At 54.6% G+C, this 21,927-nt stretch overlaps 3 protein-coding genes across 3 annotated transcripts; 2 read left to right on the forward strand and 1 right to left on the reverse strand.

Moving 5' to 3' along the window:
* Positions 1–275: 275 nt before the first annotated feature.
* NCLIV_065570 (putative translation initiation factor SUI1) lies at positions 276–928 on the reverse strand (the record flags this gene model as incomplete). The annotated part of the gene is made up of 2 exons (XM_003886108.1): positions 276–523; positions 835–928. 2 exons carry the CDS (start codon positions 926–928, stop codon positions 276–278), a joined length of 342 nt encoding a protein of 113 aa, XP_003886157.1.
* A 3,428-nt stretch (positions 929–4,356) lies between these two features.
* On the forward strand, positions 4,357–6,027 carry NCLIV_065580 (Zinc finger DHHC domain containing 12, related; the record flags this gene model as incomplete). The annotated part of the gene is made up of 2 exons (XM_003886109.1): positions 4,357–5,490; positions 5,893–6,027. 2 exons carry the CDS (start codon positions 4,357–4,359, stop codon positions 6,025–6,027), a joined length of 1,269 nt encoding a protein of 422 aa, XP_003886158.1.
* Positions 6,028–10,697: 4,670 nt separating this feature from the next.
* On the forward strand, positions 10,698–20,189 carry NCLIV_065590 (putative NAD-specific glutamate dehydrogenase; the record flags this gene model as incomplete). The annotated part of the gene is made up of 17 exons (XM_003886110.1): positions 10,698–11,297; positions 11,887–12,072; positions 12,549–12,653; positions 12,973–13,014; positions 13,315–13,342; positions 13,778–13,830; positions 14,280–14,422; positions 14,538–14,610; positions 14,830–14,953; positions 15,238–15,374; positions 15,687–15,989; positions 16,553–16,779; positions 17,276–17,806; positions 18,095–18,348; positions 18,742–19,049; positions 19,663–19,745; positions 20,018–20,189. 17 exons carry the CDS (start codon positions 10,698–10,700, stop codon positions 20,187–20,189), a joined length of 3,369 nt encoding a protein of 1,122 aa, XP_003886159.1.
* Between the last annotated feature and the right edge of the window lie 1,738 nt (positions 20,190–21,927).

Here is a 21,927-nt window from a genome sequence, read left to right on the forward strand (position 1 = left end):
GTGTCGACGCTGTATTCTCGTCCTTACATGCTCAGAGGCTGCATTCTGGCCACCGGAACCGTTCGCCTACATCTATCTACGTATCTACCTATAAACAGCACAAACTGTATACATATATTCTGGTATCCTCATAAGTCTTCCTCATACGCCACGCAACGCTGTATCATGGAAGAGTTGCTAAATTCCGCATTCGTTTTGTGGGAGAGTTGACATCGGGAAACAGCGACAGTAACACACATCATGCACAAGAAAACGAACACAAAAGAGATGCCTGTTCAGGCCCCATGAATCCTGATCTGCTCCCCCGAACAGATGTCTTCGCGCTCGAGGAATTCCTTCACAGCATGGCGCTGATCTCCCTGAAGCTGGATCACGCTGCCGTGCTCCGCGTCTTCAATGACCGTCCCGTTGCAATTGAGTTCCTTTTTCAATGCACGAACCATCTTTTTCAGATCGAGTGCCTTATCCAGGCCCTGAACCGTAGTAACGCTCTTCCGACCATTTCTCTGCTGATTCCGGATATCTGCGCATAAAAAATGCCACGCCTACACAACCCCTTTACACCACCGGGCTGCAAATGCAGACACAACAAATATATGAACGTAAATGCGTATTCATACATGGACAAAAAGAGACGGGCATATGGACACCGTTTGCGGTACACGGCATCCGCAAGCATACGCATGTACAGTGAAAACCATCAAAACCCACCCACGCTGCGCGCGATGATCAGACTACATATTTTCAGGAAGATGTTTCTCACCCACGTCTGGTGAATTAGCAAAAAACCGCACTCCCAGCAAATAGTGCGAGACAGTGTGGTTTACTACTTACGAATTAAGTGTGTAGTGGAGCCGCCAACACTAAACTGAGAAGTGTCATTGGCAAATGGGTCGGAAATACCGAAATTATGGACTTCGACGGACATCAGAAAGCCTGTACAAAACAAGGAAACATGCACAAGACGTCTGAGGTGGGAAGTAACGCTGTGACCTGGGACCGCTGCATAAAATACATATGAGTATATATATACACGACATGCCAGATGACACAGTTCCCGGTGCGGTTGTCTTCGTAAAAGGCCCCAGCCACAGCAAAAATATTACCACTATTGGCAAGCAAACAGTAAATGCGCTGCTAGTATGATCTTGCATACGTTGTCTATCCGGCTCTCGGCCTGGCGGTACAATGCGAAACGGCAAAAACGTTTAAGAATGTACGAACCGCACTCGCAACGAAAGTAACAAACGAAATCCATGAAGCCGCTATGTTGGTTCTCCCACTTCGCGGTGCAAGTTTCCTCTGGATGTAATAAAAAAATGCAAACGTAAGGGGCTGTTTCTGAAGAAAACAGGTAAGGTATATATGGCCGGGTTCTCTTCGGCTGCTGAAAAAATACAGAAGAGTCCCACTATCTTCGGCGGCAGAGAGGTACGAGCGTGCAGACAAGAAGAATCACAAGTATGGGTCAGTCCATTTCCTCTGTGAAAAAACAGTGGTCTGCATATATAATGATGATGCCACAGCAGCGACGGGGAAAGTCTGTTCACAACCCACGCGCCTACGAAGCCAAAAACCCGGTGAGACGGCGGTCAGAGGCTTCGTGAGGCTGGACGCCATCATCATATTTCGTCAGCCTACGTCGGATCAGAGATTGGTACATACGCAAATGTGAGTTACCGTATCTGCCGATTTTCAGAAAAGAGAGGAGAAAAACCACCGAGCACAACGCTCAGTCCGCCTCGTACCTTTGGGAGACACGGGTGGAATTCTCCGAGTTGTTTTCAGGATGTCGGAAAAAATTGCAGTTTTCCCGGGACACGCGATACGTGTTTCGTTGCAGTAAAAACGCTCGGGCTAAGCACGCGACGCGACCGAAAAGTCAGCAGACTGTAACAGAACACGAAATCTAAAGAACGACATACACTGACAAACAGCTGTGCCTCTCTGCAGTGCAACGGGAGGGCCAGCCGTGCTCGGTCAAAAGTTGAAGCGGCAGGCTAGCAACTTACGGGTCACCCGCGCGGGATTTGCCCGAGAGACCGTCGCAGACCATGCTTGACGGTGACCTGGTAAGCGGATTGAGACGTGGCCAGCAAGGGCATAGCTACACAGATGCGCATCACAGGTCACGTCTAGTTCCGGTCCAAGACTGAAAAGGCGTTTTGCTTCGACCGAATGGCTAAAAAGAGATACGTTCCAGCGAACAAATTGGCGACAGCAAACTGTTTTTTTTTTTGTTTCACGCGTCAGAACCGAAAAAAACATATTGGCACACACGGGGAATTCGCGACATCGGAGGTGACAAACCCTCGCATTTAATCCACCAGCAGGGTCGGCACACGGTAGGCAGACAGCAGGGCTTATTTGTTTCGCATATAAGCCGACATGGAAAATACGGACTGTCTCGACACTCGACGACTCCGTTTATAAGCCGGCGTCTCAACTAGCTGTATACGCTGGAATAAACAAGACCGGGGTGAGTCAAGAAAACATCTACCATACGCTGGTGGGAGGGACATTTACCCAGCAAACGAGACTCTAGCGAGAGTGTCTTCTTTGTGTCTGGTTCCGCTTTGGCCGTTTATTCTTCTGTTTTTGAGGCAGGTAAGCGCCACAAAATCGGGAAGAGGGTGAGTGAGCACATCCCCTGTCTGCTTTTGCGCAGCCGATGACCAGAGCTTGGCTGGTGTGTCTTTCAAAGCCCGTTGCAAAATTCGCTTTTTTACTTGCCCGTCAAGAAAAACGTCCAAAGACGAGCAGAGTTTTTTCGCCCAAAGATGCACTGGGAAATCAGAGTGCTCCGGCAGTCTGCTAGCTTACGGAACGGATTCTTTTATCGTCTCGATTCACTTGTCGTCGGGGCAACAAGGCCGGGTTTCCGTGCTCAACCCTGAGGACTAGGCAAGGGAGCTCTGACTGTAGGCCTCTTTTTTGCCCACCTTCTTTCCTTTATCCTCTGTTTTCTGAATCTCCTTCCTTGATGGAAATCCACGTCCACACAACCTAGGGAGCGTATGCGCATTTGAAGGCACATCCGTGTCCCTTGTGAATTGGCCGACTCTCCCGATCTGCTTGCGCAGGGAAGGGGTTCCGGTTTTCCGCGTCTGTCTCGTTTTCCGTGCAGATTGTCCGTGTCATCTTGTCTAGATTTAAGTTTCCCGGTTTTTCGATTCCATCTGAGAAGAAAAACGCGGCAATTTCATCCCTTTTGACTTGTCTTCACGCCCCGCGCAACGCCAGTCTCGGTCGTTTTCCCGTCCTTTACAGAGATACTGTCTTGAAAAACATCTCCGTTGTCTTCTCTGCTCTTCGACTGGTTCGCGACAAGACTCCGTGCCGCGCCGGCATTTCCCATCGTCTTTCTCTTCCCAAGTGGCCTGCGTACACGCTCCCTCTCCCCCCAGGCTGACTGTTTCTTGCCGCCAGAGCTCGTCCTCAAGCACTCTTCCTCGCCCTCGGTCTCGCGGCCCTCAAACGCGGTATTGTTTTTTCCGTATTCTCGGCGATTTGCCAATTGGTCTTCTCTCTCTCCTCGACGGAAAGCCAGCGGTCGGTTTTCCTGCGCTTTTCCGGGCCTTTTCCCCCTCCACAACTGTACCTTTCTGCTTGCCGGTGCCTCGTCACAGCACCGACCCCCACGCGGGTCTCTCTGGCCAAGATGCCTCGTTCGTCAAATGCCCTCGGCAGAAATCTGTGTTTCTTGTCGACCTTGTCTATCTGCCGGTCCCGTGTGTCTCCGCAGGCACCTCACGCCGGGACTGGGTTCGTGTGCTTGCCTCGCAGAGAGACTCCTCGCGTTTTCCCTCTCTAACGTCCGGTGCTAGTTCTGGAGTACCGGAAAGAGCAATCGCACTGTCAAGCTTTTCTTGACAGCGGCAAACACCGAAATCGCGTTCCTCTCAGGAGAGCTGCCTGTTTCCGTGCTCGCTGCATCCTGTCTCCTTCGCTCTCGTCTAAAATCGGCTTCTGCGGTTCCTGTCTCCGCGTCTGTCTGGGGGAGCGTCTCTCACCGTCTGCCGAATGCTTTCGCGTTTTTTTTCCCGCGCGTTTCTCATTTTCCCGTCTCCTGGATCTCCCGCGGGGTGTCCTTCTGGCCTGCTACATCGCTTTTTGTCACCTCTCTGCCGACATTGATTTCCACGTTTTTCTCTCTGGGTCTTTTCTCGTTCACTTTCGTCTCTCTCCCCCGGTGGGTCCATCTCCTTGCTCCCAACAGACACATCCCGCCTTGCGTCGACCTCTCGCCGTCGGTGCCCCGCTGCTGACGCTTCACCGGCGTGCACATTCGCCGCGCCTCGAACGCAGTCTCGGCCCAGACCTTTTAAATGTAGGCATCCTCTCCTCGTCGACAAAATGCCGCCTTCTGCTCCCTCTCCCTCTTCTGCCCCCCCTCCTCCTGTCTCTCCTTCTCCTTCTCCTCCTGTCTCTCCTCCCCCTCGGGCATCTCCGTCTCCTCCGTCTCCGTCTCCAGCGGCTCGTCTGTACGAGCTGGCGGCGGAGCGTCATCCGCCGCGTTGCACGGCGATTGACAGGAGCGATTCGCGTCCTCCGGACCAGGAAATTCGGCGGCACGGGATGTCTCGGCCTCTGCAGGCGTTTCAGATTCTCTCTTGGGTCTGTTTCGGCGCCGACATCCTCATATTTTACTTGGTGTTGATCCCGAGCGTGTCTCTCGCCGTCCAGCTCGCCGGCGGCATCGTGTTTGGGCTCTGCGCCCTCGTCGTCTTTGCCTGCGGGTGGATTGCATCGACAACCGACCCCATCGATCCGATTGCCTTCGAGAGCGGACCGTACTCGCCGGCTCCCGCGCCGGAAGTGCACCCTGACATGCGCGAGTGCGACGTGTGCGGGTACGTGAACGAACGGAGCAAGCACTGCCGCGTGTGCAACAAGTGCGTCGACGGCTTCGACCACCACTGCATGTGGATCAACAACTGCGTGGGAGACAAGAACTACAGGCCGTTCTTCGTGCTCCTTGTCGCGACGGCGCTGATGACCGCCTTCGTGCTCGTCCTCGCCACCTGGTGCGTGGTGGAGGAGGCAGTCTGGACCCGCCCGGGGGAACGGTGGCGCGACGCGTACGGCTGGTACCACCGTGGTGCGTTCTTCGGCCTCCTCGCGATCCCGATCGTCCTCAACCTGCCGCTGATCGCCCTCGTGGGTCAGTTGTTGGCCCTGCACATCTACCTCGTTCTCCACCACCTCACGACCTTTGAGTACATCACGCTCCGCGTCCACGAAGAACAAGAAGAACAGGATCCACAGTCGCCGGGCGGCGAGAAGCAGAAGAAACACCGCATGTGGGCGGAGTGGATCGTCATTGACCGCAAACGCCTCAGGCGCGCGAAGAAGCGCGGCCTCATGCGAGACCTCAGCGAAGTCAGCCAGTGCACGCCGATCGCCCCAGTCGAGCGCGTCGCCTCCCGAGAGCTCCGCGACGTCGCGCGAGAAAGCCGCAGTCGTGCCTTGTCTTCGGAAACCCCCAAGGTACGCCAATTGACGCGAGAGAGAGAGAGAGCCGTCTGGCGCCCCGGAACTGGGTTCCTCATCGAGCCGCTCAAGAAGGTGAAGAGAGCGAACGCCTTCCCGCTCTCTGTCTTGGCGCTGTCGCGTCCCAGACACGCACCTGCCGTTTTACCTCGTGCACAGGCGGGGCAACCCCTCTGCGCACGCTGGACAGTCGTCGTCCCGACTTTCCCGGACTCCCGTACGACCAGGGGATCTCTGCCTCGGCCACGTGAGGCGCAGTCTGTGAGGCGGTGGATTCCTGTTTGGCGCCTCGCCGCCTCTCTTGGCAACCTGCACGAAACTGTCCGTCTGTCTTCCACACGCGGCGTCTGCGTGGGTTGAAGAGATGTTGTCTCTCGTTCTCCTCTCTCTTGCGCTCAGGTCTCCGCCAGTGTCTCGGAGGGCCAGGCGCTCCAGCCCGTTGCGCCCTCGCCTGCGCTCCACGACTCGGGCGGTCCGGCGAGCTCTCCAGCGGCGGTGCCGGCTGCGGGACGTATGGAAGGGGTTCATGTTTGAAGACGCGGTAACAGCGACGGAGAGGTGGAGGGTCGAGGCGTTTTCGGTACCGCATGCGAGGCAGGCGGAAACGCTAGTGCAGGCTCGCCGCACTGCGCTCAGAGGGGTGAAGAGAAAGGCAGAAGCTAACAGTGGAAAGCGACTTGGCGGAAAGAGACGGGCGAGACGCGTTCTCCCCGGGAAGAGGCAAGGGAAAACAAAGGGGTGGTGAAACATACGTTCACGCATGCGTTTGAGTGTGTGTGCACATGTGTGTCTACGCACGCGCACACATGAAGATATATCCATACACGGTCGTTGTGAGAGTGTTTGAGTTTGTCAAAAAGGAAAAGAGAGAGGCAAAGACCGGCAGGAACTCGGTGCCTTGTGGAGGAGGGCGATTTGCTCCTGTCGTGTCCTTTTTCTGCATGGAGACAAGTCGCGTCTTCTGGATGCGACTCGTCCCCACCGATCGTGTTACGTGCAGTAAAGGTCGCCGGATAGAACGGAGGAGCGCAGGTGCATGCAAGAGGACAAAGAGGGAGTGAACGGGACACAAAGGTGGAGAGAAGAAACCACGGGATAAGAGAGAAGGACGAGTGACAAAGCGTGAGGAAAGGACACACGCAGACGAACGGGGGACTGAATAAAACAACACAGGAGTTTGCGGGGACACATGCAGGCTGGCCCGTGCAGTATTAACGGGGACGGAGACGTAGAGGAGACGAAACCCTCGCACAAGACACACTGAGGGGTGAGAGCAGACCCGTTTCATATTTTTCGCTGCGTGACCGGGCCGTGTCTTCATCCGTCTTCTGAACGGTTGTCACTTGAACATGGATTTTTAAGTCTGCCGGTGGCGGGCTTGTCGACTCGCTGACGAACGCTGAAGAGACAGCTAGGGAGATGTGAGAGGGGACAGTCCACGTTTTTTGGCCGTCTCCATGTCGCCTTGTGTGTTTTTTCTTGGCCGAACTGTTACGTTCCCCTTTTTTTCATGTTCGTCTATGCAACGGCCCTCCCAGCTTCCTTCCATTCCTCGCAGCATCGCCTCCTTGCTTTATCCTTGTCTCCGGTCTCTAGGCTCTCTCTGTGTCTCTGCAATGTCCAACCGCAACTCGTTTGTTCAAGAGGCTCTTCCTTGCCATGCTTTTTCTCCGGCGATGGCTGCGCTGCCTCTTCTCGGCTTCTGTCCTGTTCGTCTCTCGCTCGTCTGCCCCGTTTCCCCATGTCCGGCGAAATGGTGTTTCTCCCCTCACCGGCAGGCACACTCGCGCGCACGCAGACGAGGCTCTGCTCGGCTCGTCGGCGTGCATGAAACGCGGAAGGATGGCTTCCCCAGCGCCGCTCCTTTTGGTGAACTCGGGCGCAGGGCGGGCGCCGCAAAGGAGTTAACAAGCACAACCCAGAACGTAGCTTTGTCCACTTGCTCGGCCGAGGAGCAAAACACAGAGTCTGTGCGCGACGCGAGGAAGAAAGCGGGCGCGTGCACGATGCAGACGCTCGTGCGTAACTGGCGGTGGAGTTAGCGGCTTATGATTCTTCCTGTGCTCACGTGTGCAGCCGAAAAAAGGCCGAACACCAGAGCTTTGGTTTGGGGATGCGGCGCTGAAAGCGTGACACACATGCCACCACACATGAGATCTTGCCACACGGGCGTGAGTCGGTTCGCACACGACCGGTCGAGTCGCTCCAGAAAGAAGTCTTGTCACGCCGAGCAGCTGCTGCCGTTCGTCCACGGACTAGCAGCGGTTGCGAATTGTGGACGATCCGAGGTAGGAGGCTCTAGACTCCGAACGCGTCAGTAGGATTCGCGTAGAGGCCCATGACATGGTCATGATGAGCACGTAACAAGAAGACATCACGATTTTAGATTGGTTGGAGTTACTTGTATCTAGTTGTCTGGCTGCGTTTATGATCCCAGGCTGGTTTAATAAGTCAAAGTTTAGCCGGGAAGGAAGCGTCTAACATATATAACCGAGTATCAACGTAGATGCACAATAGGAGAGATCGCGTTAGTTCTTGGGAAAACGACTTCCGAACCCCCACTATAGATTGGTACAAAGAAGTTACCATATCCTCCGTACAAAAAGCCGGCATTAAGAATGGCACTTGGATCGGGGAGGCAAAGACAGTCAAGATCGAAACCAGCGTCCACCTCGTGGCTGCACAGAGAGACAGTGGAAATCGCAGCGGCCTCGGCTCGTTCGCTTTTTCGGGGAATGCACCGATATACTTGAAAGTCTCCCCGGAGTAGCAGTCTCCGTGAAGATGCTTTGGGCCACAAGCGAGAGGCGAAATAAAGACGGCGTTTTCATGTGAGACGTCACAGTGGAGGAACAATCACACGCACGCGCTTTCACGGACGTGCAAGTATAGCTGTGCATATGTAGTGCCGATCTACAGAGTTTTCAGCCTTAGCCGCGTGGGCGGTTGCAGGAAGTATTGAAAGACCGCGGTGAACGGCGTTCTTCCTGAGCGACTTTTGGTGGATCCTCTTGCCCGTCACAACGAACGAGTTCGCACCTTTTCGTCGTTTCGTGGGCCAACCCACATTTTCTCGGGCATATTCGAACCACAGCCGTCGCCGTTTTTGGGCAAGTGCACGCGGAAACTTCTGACTGGGTGGACGAACGAAGAGGTCCGGCGATGTTTTGTGGGGAAGAGAGGTAGCCGCGAACGAGGCCAGGGAGGTTACACTTTCTCATGGACGTTCACACTGCGAGCTCCTCTTCCGGACACGAGGCAGTGACGCTGTTTTCAGGGCGCCTAAACTTTACGTCCCCACGACTATCAACAAGGTACTGCGACCGACTCTTAGACTCGCCGTCCCTCGCCTGAATCTGTTTAAAGATTGACGGGTCCGTCGCTTCTGTCCCGCACGTGCTTTCTGTGGATTCAGATCTTCAACGTCTTCGTAGACAGCCCTTCCACATAAGAGATGCCGAGCGCGAAGCCGGAATCGCGAGCCGGGCGAAACAGCCCATCGCACAGAGTGGAACCTCTCGAGCAGTGACCGTAGGCATTCGCTACTTCTCTTACACGGAGAAACCCGTTCTCGACTGCGTCTACCTTCCAGTCGCTTTGTTTCGGCAGTGGAAGCACTAAGGAGACGGGGTAGTGAGGATGTTACTTGCACACGCAAAGTTTCGAGCACCTGCGAACGCGGCAGAAATCGGCAACGACGGTCCAGGCGTGTGATGGACCATGTTCTGATTCGATGGTCGCAGTTTCGACTCGTTCTTTGCCTGTAGCCTCCTTCACATCGCGTGTGTGTGGGAACTTTTCTGCGTACTTGCGCAACGTCCTCCCAGTTCTCTGCGTTTTTGTTCCCACGCTTTTGATCAGTTCTTCGCCCGTCCCCCGGGCACTGTTGGGTGTTTGGGCGTGGACAACACGAGCAAAAACCCTTGCGGGGACGAAGAACCGACTGGCTGAGCCTGCTGCACTTGAAGAGCAGTTCGAGAACTGTTAGTGTGTCTTCAAGGGTACCATCGTTTCTGCTGCTGTGACACATGCGGAAAGCTTTCAACGGTTCCAGAGAGACGCCATTTTGTACCGGCAGCTTCACGGAGGCGGTATCGTCCCAGGAAAAAGACGAGAGGCTTCACAGAGGAAGAGCGGTGACTGATAGCGACATTATTAAGTTTCTGGTTCTCAGGGATGCGCTCCGATGAACCGCCTACGTGTTCCGGTTTCCTCTGGGCAACTCGGCGTCTCCTTTGTGTCAACTTCCTAGCTTTGCCTTCTCAGCACGAGGAACTGATCCAGAGGCGAGCAAAAACAGAAAAAACCATCCTGGCAGTGAAACACGCGCGTCTCTCTCTCGCGAAGGAGAGCTGGTTTTGTGCATGTTTGCTTTAAAAGAGAGGGCGTGTGCAGGTAGGCTTCCCGGGACTCCACACTGTCGGTCTCTCTTTCGGGTGTAACTCTCTCGAGTCAGCAGAGCCGTGTCGTCTGGAGGGAAAACACTCTTTTTGCAGTGTGTCCGTAAACGCCCTTGTTTCGCAGTGCGATTGGACCGTTTGGGGAGAAGACGAGAAGCGCCGTGAGCGTTCGGACGTGTGTCGCCGCCTTTCCGGTCGAACCCCCCCCCGCTGCGTTGGGACTGGGCCGATTAGCGTTCCGGACCGGACTTCCCCGTCGCGCCGGCTATCCCCCAGATTTGCTTTTGATCGGCAAAAATAACGAGAGGCGCCTGTGGATCTTCTTTTGGCCGTGTGTCTCGCAAAGCAGAGTTCGATTTGCGCTGGGGCGGGGCCGTGCTGTGTTAAGCGCCGCGCTTTTGTCTCAGAATGCTGTTTTGTCTCTCGAAACCGTCTTCCTCTTCGCCACTGGCGCGTGTGAATCGGACTGCGCGTTCCAGCCTCTCTCGCACTGAGCACTCGGGTGCACAGAAACTCAAAAACCGCCGAATTCTCGCAAACAGTTGCCCTATTGCGACGCTTCGCGATCCACAGCCTCGCGCCTCCACACTGTCCTCGATGGTGCATGCCATCTCTGTCCCCGCTCAGCTCCGCCACTCTTTTTTTCTCCGAGCATTTTTCCCGCTTTCTCCAAAGAGCGTTCCTGCTGGATTCGTGCATTCCGGTTCCTCGCAGCGCCTTTCTTCCCGTCTCGCCTTCTTTCCGGCCGTGTCTCGTGCGTCGCGCTTCTCTCCCGCGTTCACTTGCGTTCGTCCCGCGTCCAGAATGGCGACTGAGAGCTCTCGCGTGAACGGCGAAGGCGCTCTTGCGCCGCCGTCGATCTACCATCCTTCGTCGACTCCGGCGATGATCCTCCCGAAAAGGCACGCGTCGTTCAGCTGCTACGACGGAACTTCCGCCTCGGGCACCGGGGCGTCGACGACTTCGGGCGGCTCGGCGGTCGGAGACATGGGCAATGCTTTATCTTCCCGCAGTCTCCTCGGCGGACGGCCTGTCGGGAAACTCGGCGACTCGACGCTCTTTGGCACGATGGACCCGACCTCGACTTCGGAATTCCGGCCGATGTCCCAAAAGTACGCCGCGCAGTACGAAGAAGTGAAACAGATCCTCGCGCAGAGAGGCGACCTGTCGAAACGCGTCATCAGCGCAAACGCCGACGCGTACTACAATCACCTCGGCCTTAACGAGTACTACTTCCAGACCGCCACTGCGCAAACCGTCGCCAGCAACTTGGCCTGCGTCATTGCAGCCAAAATCCTCAACGAATTCTCCCACTCGGACTACTTCCCGCAGATCCAGCAGGAACGCGACGGCGAAGTCTTCCTCCTCGCCAGAGCTTCACTCCGAAACCGGAAAGCTTCGCAGGTCCGAAAGAGCGCGCGTGCCTGCAAAGCCTCAGCCCCAGCACGAGGGAATCAACCCCCCCCCCCCCCCCCCCGGTCGCTCACGAGAAAAAGACACCGACGCCCCCGCGTCCAGACAGAGATGCACGTGGAAAACGATCGAGACCAACTTAACGCACACAGCGCCACACACAAATCGAACCACACTCATATATATATATATATATGTATACCGAACCACACGCATGTATATGTATATATGTATATGCATTTCTCTGTATATGTATATGTAAGCGTCGATAATGATGAACCCATTAAAGTCGAGGTGAACCTCATATGCGTGACCGTGTTTGTTTCTGTGTCGGTGATCTGGTCGTGTGTGCCGTTACGTGATCTGGTCGTGTGTTCCGTTACGCGTGGGCAGACGCGGTCATGTAGATGTTTTGGGGCGTGTGTTGCCCTGGGCGAGTGTATTTTCTTGTACACTTCCATGTTCGCCTGCACTTCCACATATCCCTGGGCGGTGGGGCTGTGTGCAGGTTTGCATGCGTATTCTCGACTCGAGTGCCGAATTTACATCCGCCTCTGTGTGCGGCCTTGCGTATGCTCAGAACTACCAGGTTGAGCGCGAGATCGAGAGGAAATTTTTGGGTCTGTCGGGAAAGACAACCCCGTACCGCATGCAGTGCTACAGGTCGTCGGGATCCTTCTTCGATGACCCGGCAGACGAAAACGAGCGGCTCCGAACCTACTTCCTGCAGCAACCGGAGTACTGCGCGGAGACAGCGAAAGAAGGGGTATGCTTCTGCACTGTTTTTTGTCGCTTGACCGCCCACTTTTTTCATCTCCATGCATGCACCTGTTTGCGGCGCATCCACAGGGGCTGAGAACCCCGACCGAAGAGCAGCTTGATGGCAAAAAACGAAACGATGTGGGAATCCGTCCGCTGAAAGCGGTCCGTTTCCCCGGCAGTCCATATACGTATATATATATATATATGTATATGTATATATATGTGTATTATATGTAGGTATACATGTAGATATTTATGTAAAAGCGTACGTACCTTTGTGTCTATAAATGCGGGATCAGCGGGTTTTTTGATGTGTGTGTGCGTGTGTGTGGATCTTGCGACATGTGTGTTTCTCTCAAGTTCCATCTCTATACAGATACATGTAGAGGCTGTCAAGAACGCTCAACAGAGTTCTGGCTGTGTGGCGAGAAATGCATTTTGCGGTCTTGCCACTCTTCGCTTCCTTTTGTGTTCCCTCAGGCAAATCCGTGCGAGACGGACCTTTCGAAGCTGCTGGATGTTTACTTCTATGCGAACAAGAGAAACACAGCCACAGCTGAGATCTACCGAAGACTTAATGAGGAGGTAACCCATCTACACGACCCTCGTGCATTAGAATCTGGATGTGTGTATATAGATACATATATATATATATATAGATATATATGTATATATAGATATGTGCAGACATGCATACCGAATCTGCCGATCTCTTCTCACTGGTCAGAATCCCTCCGTGCGACTTAATTTGTTGATCTGCGAGTGTCAATCCGCCCGCCCGTTATCTGCAGTGTCCGTACACCCTGAAGCTGAGCGGGGCCTCACGTTTTAAACGCGAGAACGAATCACCGACAACTGCGCATCTCCTCACGTCGCCGTTGCATGTCTCCTGTTGGCTCTTCAGGTGGTGCGAGATTCCAGTGGACAGAACCTCTTCATCAATGTGGTGAGTCTCTTTTCTCAAACTGCAAAAAAGGGATAGCTGATGCATACATGCATATACATAAATATATATATATATATATATTCCTGATGGGCGTGTATGTATCCCATGTGCCAGTCTTTATTGCATTGGATGGCAGAGGCACGGAGAGACGAGCGCAGGCATGTCTCTCTGCATGCATAGGGCCCGGCCCATCTATGCATGCAGATGTGTATGTCGACGTGAAAATGTGTGCGCCTGTGGGGCTAAATGTGTGACGAAAACCACTAGGAGACTTGGGTCGACTGAAAATGTTTTTTTCAGGTGCCTCGAGGAACTGGCTACCGTATGGGTAAGCAAGCAGACGTGTAGGTTCTCTGCCTCGCGTGGCGATGTGCATGTCTACTGCCTGTGTGCAGAAACATATGGCACTACGGAGTCCCTAGGCGCATGAGAACATCGCAGAGGCGCACATAAACACCATCGCGTGTTTCCCCGTATATATATATATATAGTGGTGGCATGTGCCTGCATGTATTTGTATGCATCGATATGCAGCCAAATCGCGGATTCACACGTGAGTATGTGTTCACGAGTATCAGTACGCATATGTGTAAGTGTGTAGATGTCTGTGTATTTGGGGGCAGAGGGTATTTGCACGACGTTTCGTATCTGAATGCGTTTATCGGTACCTCCAGAGAGAACGGAATGTGTTTCTCTTCACATGAGGATCTCTGCACGTGAGACATTTCCCCCCCCCCTCCCTCCCCCCCGATTGTGTTTCCAGATCTCGCCTTCCGACGTGGACTCCACACGAAGGAATTCTTTTCGCGACTAGGCGTAAGTTTTTTCAAAGATAAGCAAACGCTGTCCTTGCAACTGGATTCTGTGTGGATTGCGTCTCCCTCGCTGGACACACGCAGTTGGCGTTTCGTGTGCGAGAGTTCGGTCCTCTCTTTCTGTGTGAGAGGGCGGTTTGTTCTCTTAAACGCGAAATCGATTTCAGCGGAGGGGCGTCGTTCGTTTCCCTTTCTGAATCTCCAGCACGATATAAAACGACGCACCCGTCTGTCTCTCGCGCTCTTTTCTTTCATGGACGCTCGAACCCGTGGGGTCCGTCCATCTCTCTCATACCGCAACACAGCGGTCGCAGTTCCCCTTTCAGGCGTTTGCATGTGCTGGGTTCCGGTGTATTCCAACCCTCCACACACATGCGCAGGCCGAAGAGAAAACTCGGCGGGTTTGCGCGTGGGTGACGGCCTGCGTTGGAGACTGTCTGCTGCTTGCAGGATAGCGTCACCATGTGGGGTTTCTACTCCCAGAGGAAATACGTGGAGCCTCTGGCCAACGGAGTGTCGATCATCACGACATTCATCGAGGAGCTGCCGGAGGACCAGCTGACGGACTTCCCTGAAATGAGCATAAGCCGCAGGTGCGAATCGAATCCGAACCAAGCACTCCAGACGGCAAAGAGGGGAAACACGAATCACGCAGCGGAAACCGACTCGACGAGACACAGGCACTGGTTTTTTCCGTGTTTTTCGCAGAGTCGAGCGTCTGGTTAAGGCGATCCGCATGCAGTACATCATGCAGCCCTCCAAGTTCACCGAACTCGCGCAGGTGAGAAAAAGTAGCTTCAACCCGCGAGTTCAAAGTTTACGTTGACGTGTGCCTGCCTTCAAATCACCGTGCTCGACGCGACGACCTTCGGCCCTCTCTTTCGTTTCCGGTCCCCCGTCTTCTCTTTTGTCCCTGCCACTCTTTCTGTCTTTCCGTCTTTCGAGGTTTTACGGACCACGCGCGGTGTGCGCTCTGCCGCTCCCCCTGTGTTTTTTGCAGGAACGCCGCCTGAGCGTCCACGAGGCAGCCTACGCGTGGGCGGTGAGCAAATTCATCGTCCACTTCTCGGGCACTGTCGGACCGGCCTTTGGTGCGATCGAGAAGATGGTCAAAAACTTTGGCAGTAAGTCGGGCGTTTCTCAAGGACTTGCGAAAACGCGCTTGAGACAAAAGCGCGTGTGCCTCCACGTGAGTCTTCCGCGACGACAGACTCTGCGCGTGCATGCGTGTGTCTAGGCGTTACCGAGACTCCGGAAGTTCTCTGGGCGCGCGTGACGCGTTTTCCGAGCAAAATGTCCAGCCCTGTTGTGCGCTGCGACACTCCGGTCTTGGTGCATGCGCACATGTCAGCGGCGGGGCGATAGGTCTATGGGACACACATTCTCTGTACATGCACTTTTCTCTCAGCGGCGACGCACCTTTCTCACCAGGAGCTGTACGAGTTGCGCACGCGTCTGAAGCTGCCGCCGTTCTCCGAGGATACGGTTCTGAAGGTAGTCGACTCTCATCCGGACATGATCAAGCGCCTCTACGAGGAGTTCCAGGTTCGTTCTTTTCGGAGAAAAGATCATATACAGTGCGCTATGCAAAGCTTCAGATTTGCGAAGAAGCTTGTGGGGCAGGTCCGCGCGTTTTCCTGTCTCCACCGGCCATTGGTTACTCAAATAACCAACTGATTCTCCACACACATACCGCTGTTTAAAAATATAGATGTCTGCGTATTTGTACATCCACGTACGGCTATCTGGTCGCCTAATGCCATGCTCTGCAAAAAATGGAGGAGATATACATATATATATATATATATTTCTTTGTGTAAAATATGTGGCTGAAATGTGTGTCATTGTTCTGCTCAGGAGATGCATCATCCGCGAGCGTATGCGGAGCGTGGCCATGTGCTGAAGGAGTGGGAAGAAGAGACGCCGTTGAAACGCGACATTCTCTGCCTGGACAGCCCGGACGCCCCTCCGATTCTCCTCAAGTTCCGGCTCTTCAACAAGCACATTGTGCGCACAAACTTTTGGAAAGACGTCAAGCAAGCTTTGTCGTTCCGCATGGACACCTCCTTCTTGCCTGAAGCAGACTACCCTGAACGCCCCTACGCCATTCTCTTCACCGTCGGCATGAACTTCACGGGCTTCCACGCACGGTTTGCAGATGTGAGAAAAAACCAAACTCACCCCTATTTTTATTATCCATATATATATACACGTATATATGCATATTTATGGATATTTATGCATATTTGTGAACTTTTTATGGAAGCATGTCTGTTGGAAGGAGAGTCATGTGTTCTTATACGTTATGCTGTGGATCGTTGCCCTGCCGGATTTATTGGAATCCGAAGGAAGAAAAAGAGCGAGGAAACGCAATCTCGTTTTTTCGGCCTGTGTGATTCCTCTGCCTGTGGCGACAGAGACTGGTCTCTCTATACGCACTCGATGTTTCTTCATAGAATAGCGACGTGTATGTTTCTATGTGTATCTCTCTCTCGTCATATATAAACATATATATATATATATATATGTATATGTATATACACGTCGGAGTTGGGACGTATTTGCTGTGTATCGACGGAAGAACATCTGCGAGGCCTTGTGAGATTGTCTAGACCGTGTTGTGAGAGCAGCATTCGCATTTTTTCGGGTCTGTGTGGTTTTTGGTGTCGTGCGTTTGCGGAAAAACTTGAATGCGGTTGCGTTTTTGTTTTTCGCCCGTCCAGGTGGCCCGTGGGGGCGTTCGCGTGGTCCAGTCCTTCACCACGCAGAGCTACCAGCGGAACCGCGACACGGCTTTCGACGAAGTGTACAAGCTGGCAAGCACTCAGAACTTGAAGAACAAGGACATTCCCGAAGGAGGCAGCAAAGGCGTCATTCTGCTGAGCAAAACGGATTCGCGCGACGAAGCAGACGCGCTCACCAAGTCGGCCTTCAAAGCGTACATCGACAGGTGCGAAGCAACACGGCGAAGGACACCCTGGCGTTTCGGGTGTCTGAACGCGGTACCCCTCCCGTTTCTCCCCCGCGACGGTTTCCCTTTCTCTTTTCGCCTGTTCTTGGTTTCGCGTCCGGGGATTCCCTGCTGCGAATCCTTGTCCCCGTGTGTCTTTCGCGCAGATCTCTGTTTTCTGTCCTTGACGGCTTCGCTTCTCGCGGGGTTTCGTTTGCGCGGCAGTCGTTCCTGAACCCTAAACACTCGGTGTGGCGCGAGTCGGTCAGGCAGGAGTCGAGCGGAAGAAGTCGCCTCTGTGTTGCGGGCCCGAGATGTCCGGCGTCTCTTTTCTTCCTGGGGCGCTTCACCGGGCGGAGCGTCTGAGTCCCTTCGCGCGCGCCGCGTCGCTCCAGCGTTCGTGCGACTTCTTGTCGGAGGTCCGCGTTGTCCCTCGCGTTTCCAGGGTAAATCAGTCAAAACCGCGTCGCGTGCATGTGCGTGTGTGTCTGCGCAGCATGCTGGATGTTCTCCTCGCGGATCCGCGGGTTGTGGACCGTCTGGGGAAGGAGGAAGTGTATTTCCTCGGACCCGACGAGCACACCGGGACGGGTGGGCTGATGGACTGGGCTGCGATGCGCGCGAAGGAAAGGAACGCGTGGTTTTGGAAGGCGTTCACCACGGGCAAGCTGCCGGCGATGGGCGGCATTCCGCACGACACGTACGGCATGACGACGGCGAGTATCGAGACGTACATCCAGGGCATTCTGGAGAAGAAGAATCTGAAGGAAGAGGAGGTGACCAGGCAGCTCATTGGCGGTCCCGACGGCGACCTCGGCAGCAACGCCCTGCTCAAGAGCAACACGAAGACGACCTCGATTGTGGACGGAAGCGGCGTGCTTCACGACCCTGAAGGCCTCGACATCAACGAACTGAGACGTCTAGCCAAGCGCCGGTTCGAAGGTTTGAAAACGAGCGCCATGCTCTACGACGAAAAACTCCTCAGCCCCATGGGGTTCAAGGTGTCCCAGGACGCCCGCGATGTCGTGTAAGCGCGAAAGAACTCTGACTGTGTCGCGCGCGTGGGGGTGTTTGTGGGCAGCACATCCGTTTTCGAGAGCGCAGTTCGGTGGCTCTCTCTGGACAGAAAAAGCGGGGAGGGGGGGGAGGGGCGGCGTGTGGAGAGCGCAGGCGCCGACGAGCGGCGCGGGATGTTTGGGGCGTGCAGCAGGGCCGTCTCCGGTGTGTCCGACTTTTTCTCGGGTGGATTTGGCGGGAAAATGGGGACGCTTTTGCGCGTGCGTGTGTGTGTGTGTGTGTGTGTGTGTGCGCGCAGACTCCCTGACGGCACGGCGGTCGCCTCGGGCTTTGAGTTCCGCGGGAGGTTTCACCTGGATCCGCGGGGGTCAGCAGACCTCTTCAACCCCTGCGGAGGCAGGCCTGCGTCGGTCACGCCTTTCAACGTCGACAAAATGTGCGACGAGAAAGGCAAACCCCGCTTCAAATTCATCGTTGAGGGTGCGAATGTGTTCATCACGGACGAGGCGCGGCGCATGCTCGAGGAGCGCGGCGTCATTCTCTTCAAGGACGGTGAGTTAAAAGAGACGAGAAAAAGGGGGCGAGGTGCGAGACAGGATCCCGCGGAGAGAGGGTTGGAACACAGAGGGAACAGAGCCACGAAGAAGTTCGAGAAACAATTCTGGGGGGTCAGAGAGCGGAACAGAGGAAGAAAACGGCCAGAAGAGGGGGTGGCGTTTCCCCCCCCCCGCGTGCTGTTTGTCCTCTGTTCCCGTGCTTCCCGAGCGGGGCGGGCGTGAGCGCTCTCTGTCTCGGCAGAGGAGACGGCCGCTCGGACTCCGGCACCCGGGGCTAGGCCTGCCTGAGAGCTGCATGCTTGAAGAAGCAATTTTGTCCACTTTGTTTGAGGTAGTTCGTGGATCGCAGGATGCGCGTTTTGAATCGTGTTTTCTGTCGCGGCTTCAGCGTCCACGAACAAGGGCGGCGTGACGTCGAGTTCCCACGAGGTCTTGGCTGCCTTGGCGATGACGGACGAGGAATTTGCGAAGCACATGCAAGTGACTGACGCGAACAACCCGCCCGCGTTTTATCAACTCTACGTGAAGCAGGTGATGGACCGTATTCGCGAGAACGCCCGCCTGGAGTTCAACGCGCTCTGGGAAGAGAGTCTGCGCACCGGAAAGCCGAGATGCGACCTCACCGACGTGCTTTCTGCAAAGATCCTCAGGCTGAACCAGGACATCCACAAGAGCGATTCACTCTGGCAAGACGATGTAAGTGTTCTCGACCGCGGACATGCTGTCCAGAGACACTTACAATGCTGCAGGTGGAGCCGTGTTTTTTCGGGAAAACAAAAACGACGCAGTGGAGACGCGGGGAGGTACTCGCGAAACGCCCGGACACGGAGGTCCGGGTTTCGTGTAGAGACGGGAAAGCTGTCGAGAAAGACATAGAGGAGACTCGAGAAAGACGTCGAGGAGACGGCTCCGAGTGGTGGCATGTGAACGAAAGGAGATCGTAGCGAATGCACATGCAGAGGAGCGAGCGCGTGGATTAGCATCTCGTCGAGACACAGACTGTTGCCTTTTCTGGGCCGACACGCAACACTTGTGCACGAAAAAAAAACATTTTTTGCCGTGTGCCGGTGTGTATGCACACAAAGCTGGATGCACATCCACGCTGCGTGGTCCGTGCTTGGTGTAGTCTAGCTCCAAATACCCGTTTGTATGTATGTATGTAGGTATGTATGTATGTATATGTATATATATATATATGCATGTGTGAGTATATGCATGCATGTGTATGAACGTGTATGCATGTGTTTTTATACATGCTCACAAGCTGTCGTGAGAACGGAACCGAGTTCGGGTTTCTGTTTGTTCCCAGGACTTGGTGAGTCGCGTGCTGCTGAAGGCGCTACCGGACGTTCTTGTTCCTGGCCTGATGAGCATCGAGACGCTGCGTCAGCGGTAAGCGGAACGCACACAGGAACGAACGATGGCGATCCGGATCTGTTGCGAACGCGTCTGTCAGCCTTGCCGCGTCGCGTGTCTTTTCGCGCGTCTCGAGGAGAGATGGGAACGAAAAAAGTATGGGCTGAACCCGGCGGAGCCTAGCGCCAGGGGAGAGTGTGTGGTGTGCGGGTTTTGATTGGGTGTGCGTTGCGGATTTTCGTGTGTCTGGATACCGAGACGCTCCGCAGCATTTCCGAGTTGCGTGTTGGAAATGTTTTTCTCTGCAGGGTTCCGGAGTCGTATCTGCAAGCGATTTTCCAGTGCTTCCTGGCGTCGCGCTTCTACTACTCCCAGCAGTTCACCGATGATCTCTCCACCTTTGCTTTCTTCGACTATGTTCGCCATCTGAAGAACCAGCCTCTGCCTGAGAGCGTGACAGCGAAGAGACAAGACAACTGAGCAGATCGCGAGAAGACCGCTTCCTCAGCACAAAAGAGAAGACTCGAGCCGGTCCCTGCAGGGAGGGCGGAGAGGCCGCGAATTTCCTACACCGAACACAGTGGCGTTCGATGCAGAGGAACGGCTTCACCAGCGCCGTGGTTGTGCGCTCGGGAGTTAGCAGGATCAAAAACCCACTGTGGCGCCTCTGTGTCTGTGTCGCTCTCTTCTTGCTTTTTCCAAGAGTGGAGAAAGAGTTTTCAAACGATTGTTTTTTCCCGAAGGGTGTCTTGCGCCTGCCAGCCAACCCGAATGTGTCACCGGCGATTTCCCGCCCGCAGCCGTCGTTTGAGAGGGTCAATCCTCTGAGATGTGCAAAGGGGGGGGGGGAAGAGCGAGCGCGAGGACAGACGAGTGTGGGGGTTCAGAGTGTACTCGACTGCAGTTTGTTTCTGTGTTCATCCGCCGGAAAAGCACGAAACCGTACGGCCGAGGCGCGTTGGGGAGGACTCTCGTGTGTGGCGTCGGTGACACGACGGGGCGAACCGCCCGGAATTCCAGAGCCTCGTGGCGCTTTCGAAAGACTGTTCCATTGGGAGAAAGGGCTTTCTCCCGGCCATGGACTTGGAATAATCCGACCGAAAAAGTGTCCTCGCAAGCGTCGTGTTCGGACCCCTACAGGGCGGCGCGCAAGAACATCTTTTCCTCGTGGGCAAAAGTGTGGAGTGTGTACAGACGCCTTCATACGGATCCCGCTGTAAATATGTTTCTAGCCATGTGTATAATTCTACGGTTCGCGTTGTGTCGCGGCTCCGCGTTCCTGCCTGAAGCGAGAGTTCCGGTCCGAGGGAGAGGGGATGCAGAGTTCGGTGACACAACGTGATGCCGCGTTGTGTGGAAACGGCCGCAGTTGCAGGCGCGTTTCTTCCTTTCGTTGTTTCGGTGCGTTGCAAAAAAAGTGTTCTACCCAGACTTTCACGTCGGGCGTCCATCGTCGCTCTCTCTGGTGAAACGCTGCGTTAAAAGGCTGCGCGTGAGAAACACATCTGTCTGTCTCGCCACAAAAGTGTATATGCGGTATGATGCGTGAGTGGCTGAAGTTGTCGGCGTGCATTGCCTGCTATTTTTCCGAGACTGCGCGCAAAGACCTCTAAGTGGAAAAAAGTAGCACCTGTCGACGTGTCTGAAACAGTGGATGTTGTTGGGGAGGCGCGGAGAGCACAGCCCCATTTCCATGGTTTTCACGCGGGCGCCTGGCTTCTCGTATCAGGACACGCCAGAACTCATTCGCTGTGTGTGTGTGTTGGAGCGACACGAGGAGAAAACGTCGCGCACGAAATGCGAATGAGTGAAGAGCATTTCCACGAATACGCGCCTGCGCTGCTGCCAGGAATGCCTTTGTTAGCTCTGGAGAAAAAAGCGAAACGACCGCGTTCCCTGTTTCGTTCTCGAAACTAGAGTCAAGTAAGTCTGCATATAGACAGGTGACAAAAGAGGCGACTCGACGCAGGCATCGACACATGTCCAGATATTTGGTCCACAAGCATGTAAACGACACACAAACCCGCTCATGTAATGCATGACAAGGAAAATTGCCTACAGCGCCTACGTTCGCGAAAGAACGTCTCTCACTTTCCACGGAAGAATGCGCCTCCCACTCTCCCCTGCATCGCTACATAGGACTGCTCGCCCTATACATCAGCAGTCCACGTTGCACTTTGACGTTTCTGGTGCCTACAGATGTAGGCAAAAATATGCT

The sequence above is a fragment of the Neospora caninum genome, chromosome XII, assembly GCF_000208865.1.
Source record: "Neospora caninum Liverpool complete genome, chromosome XII".
NCBI lineage: Eukaryota > Apicomplexa > Conoidasida > Eucoccidiorida > Sarcocystidae > Neospora > Neospora caninum.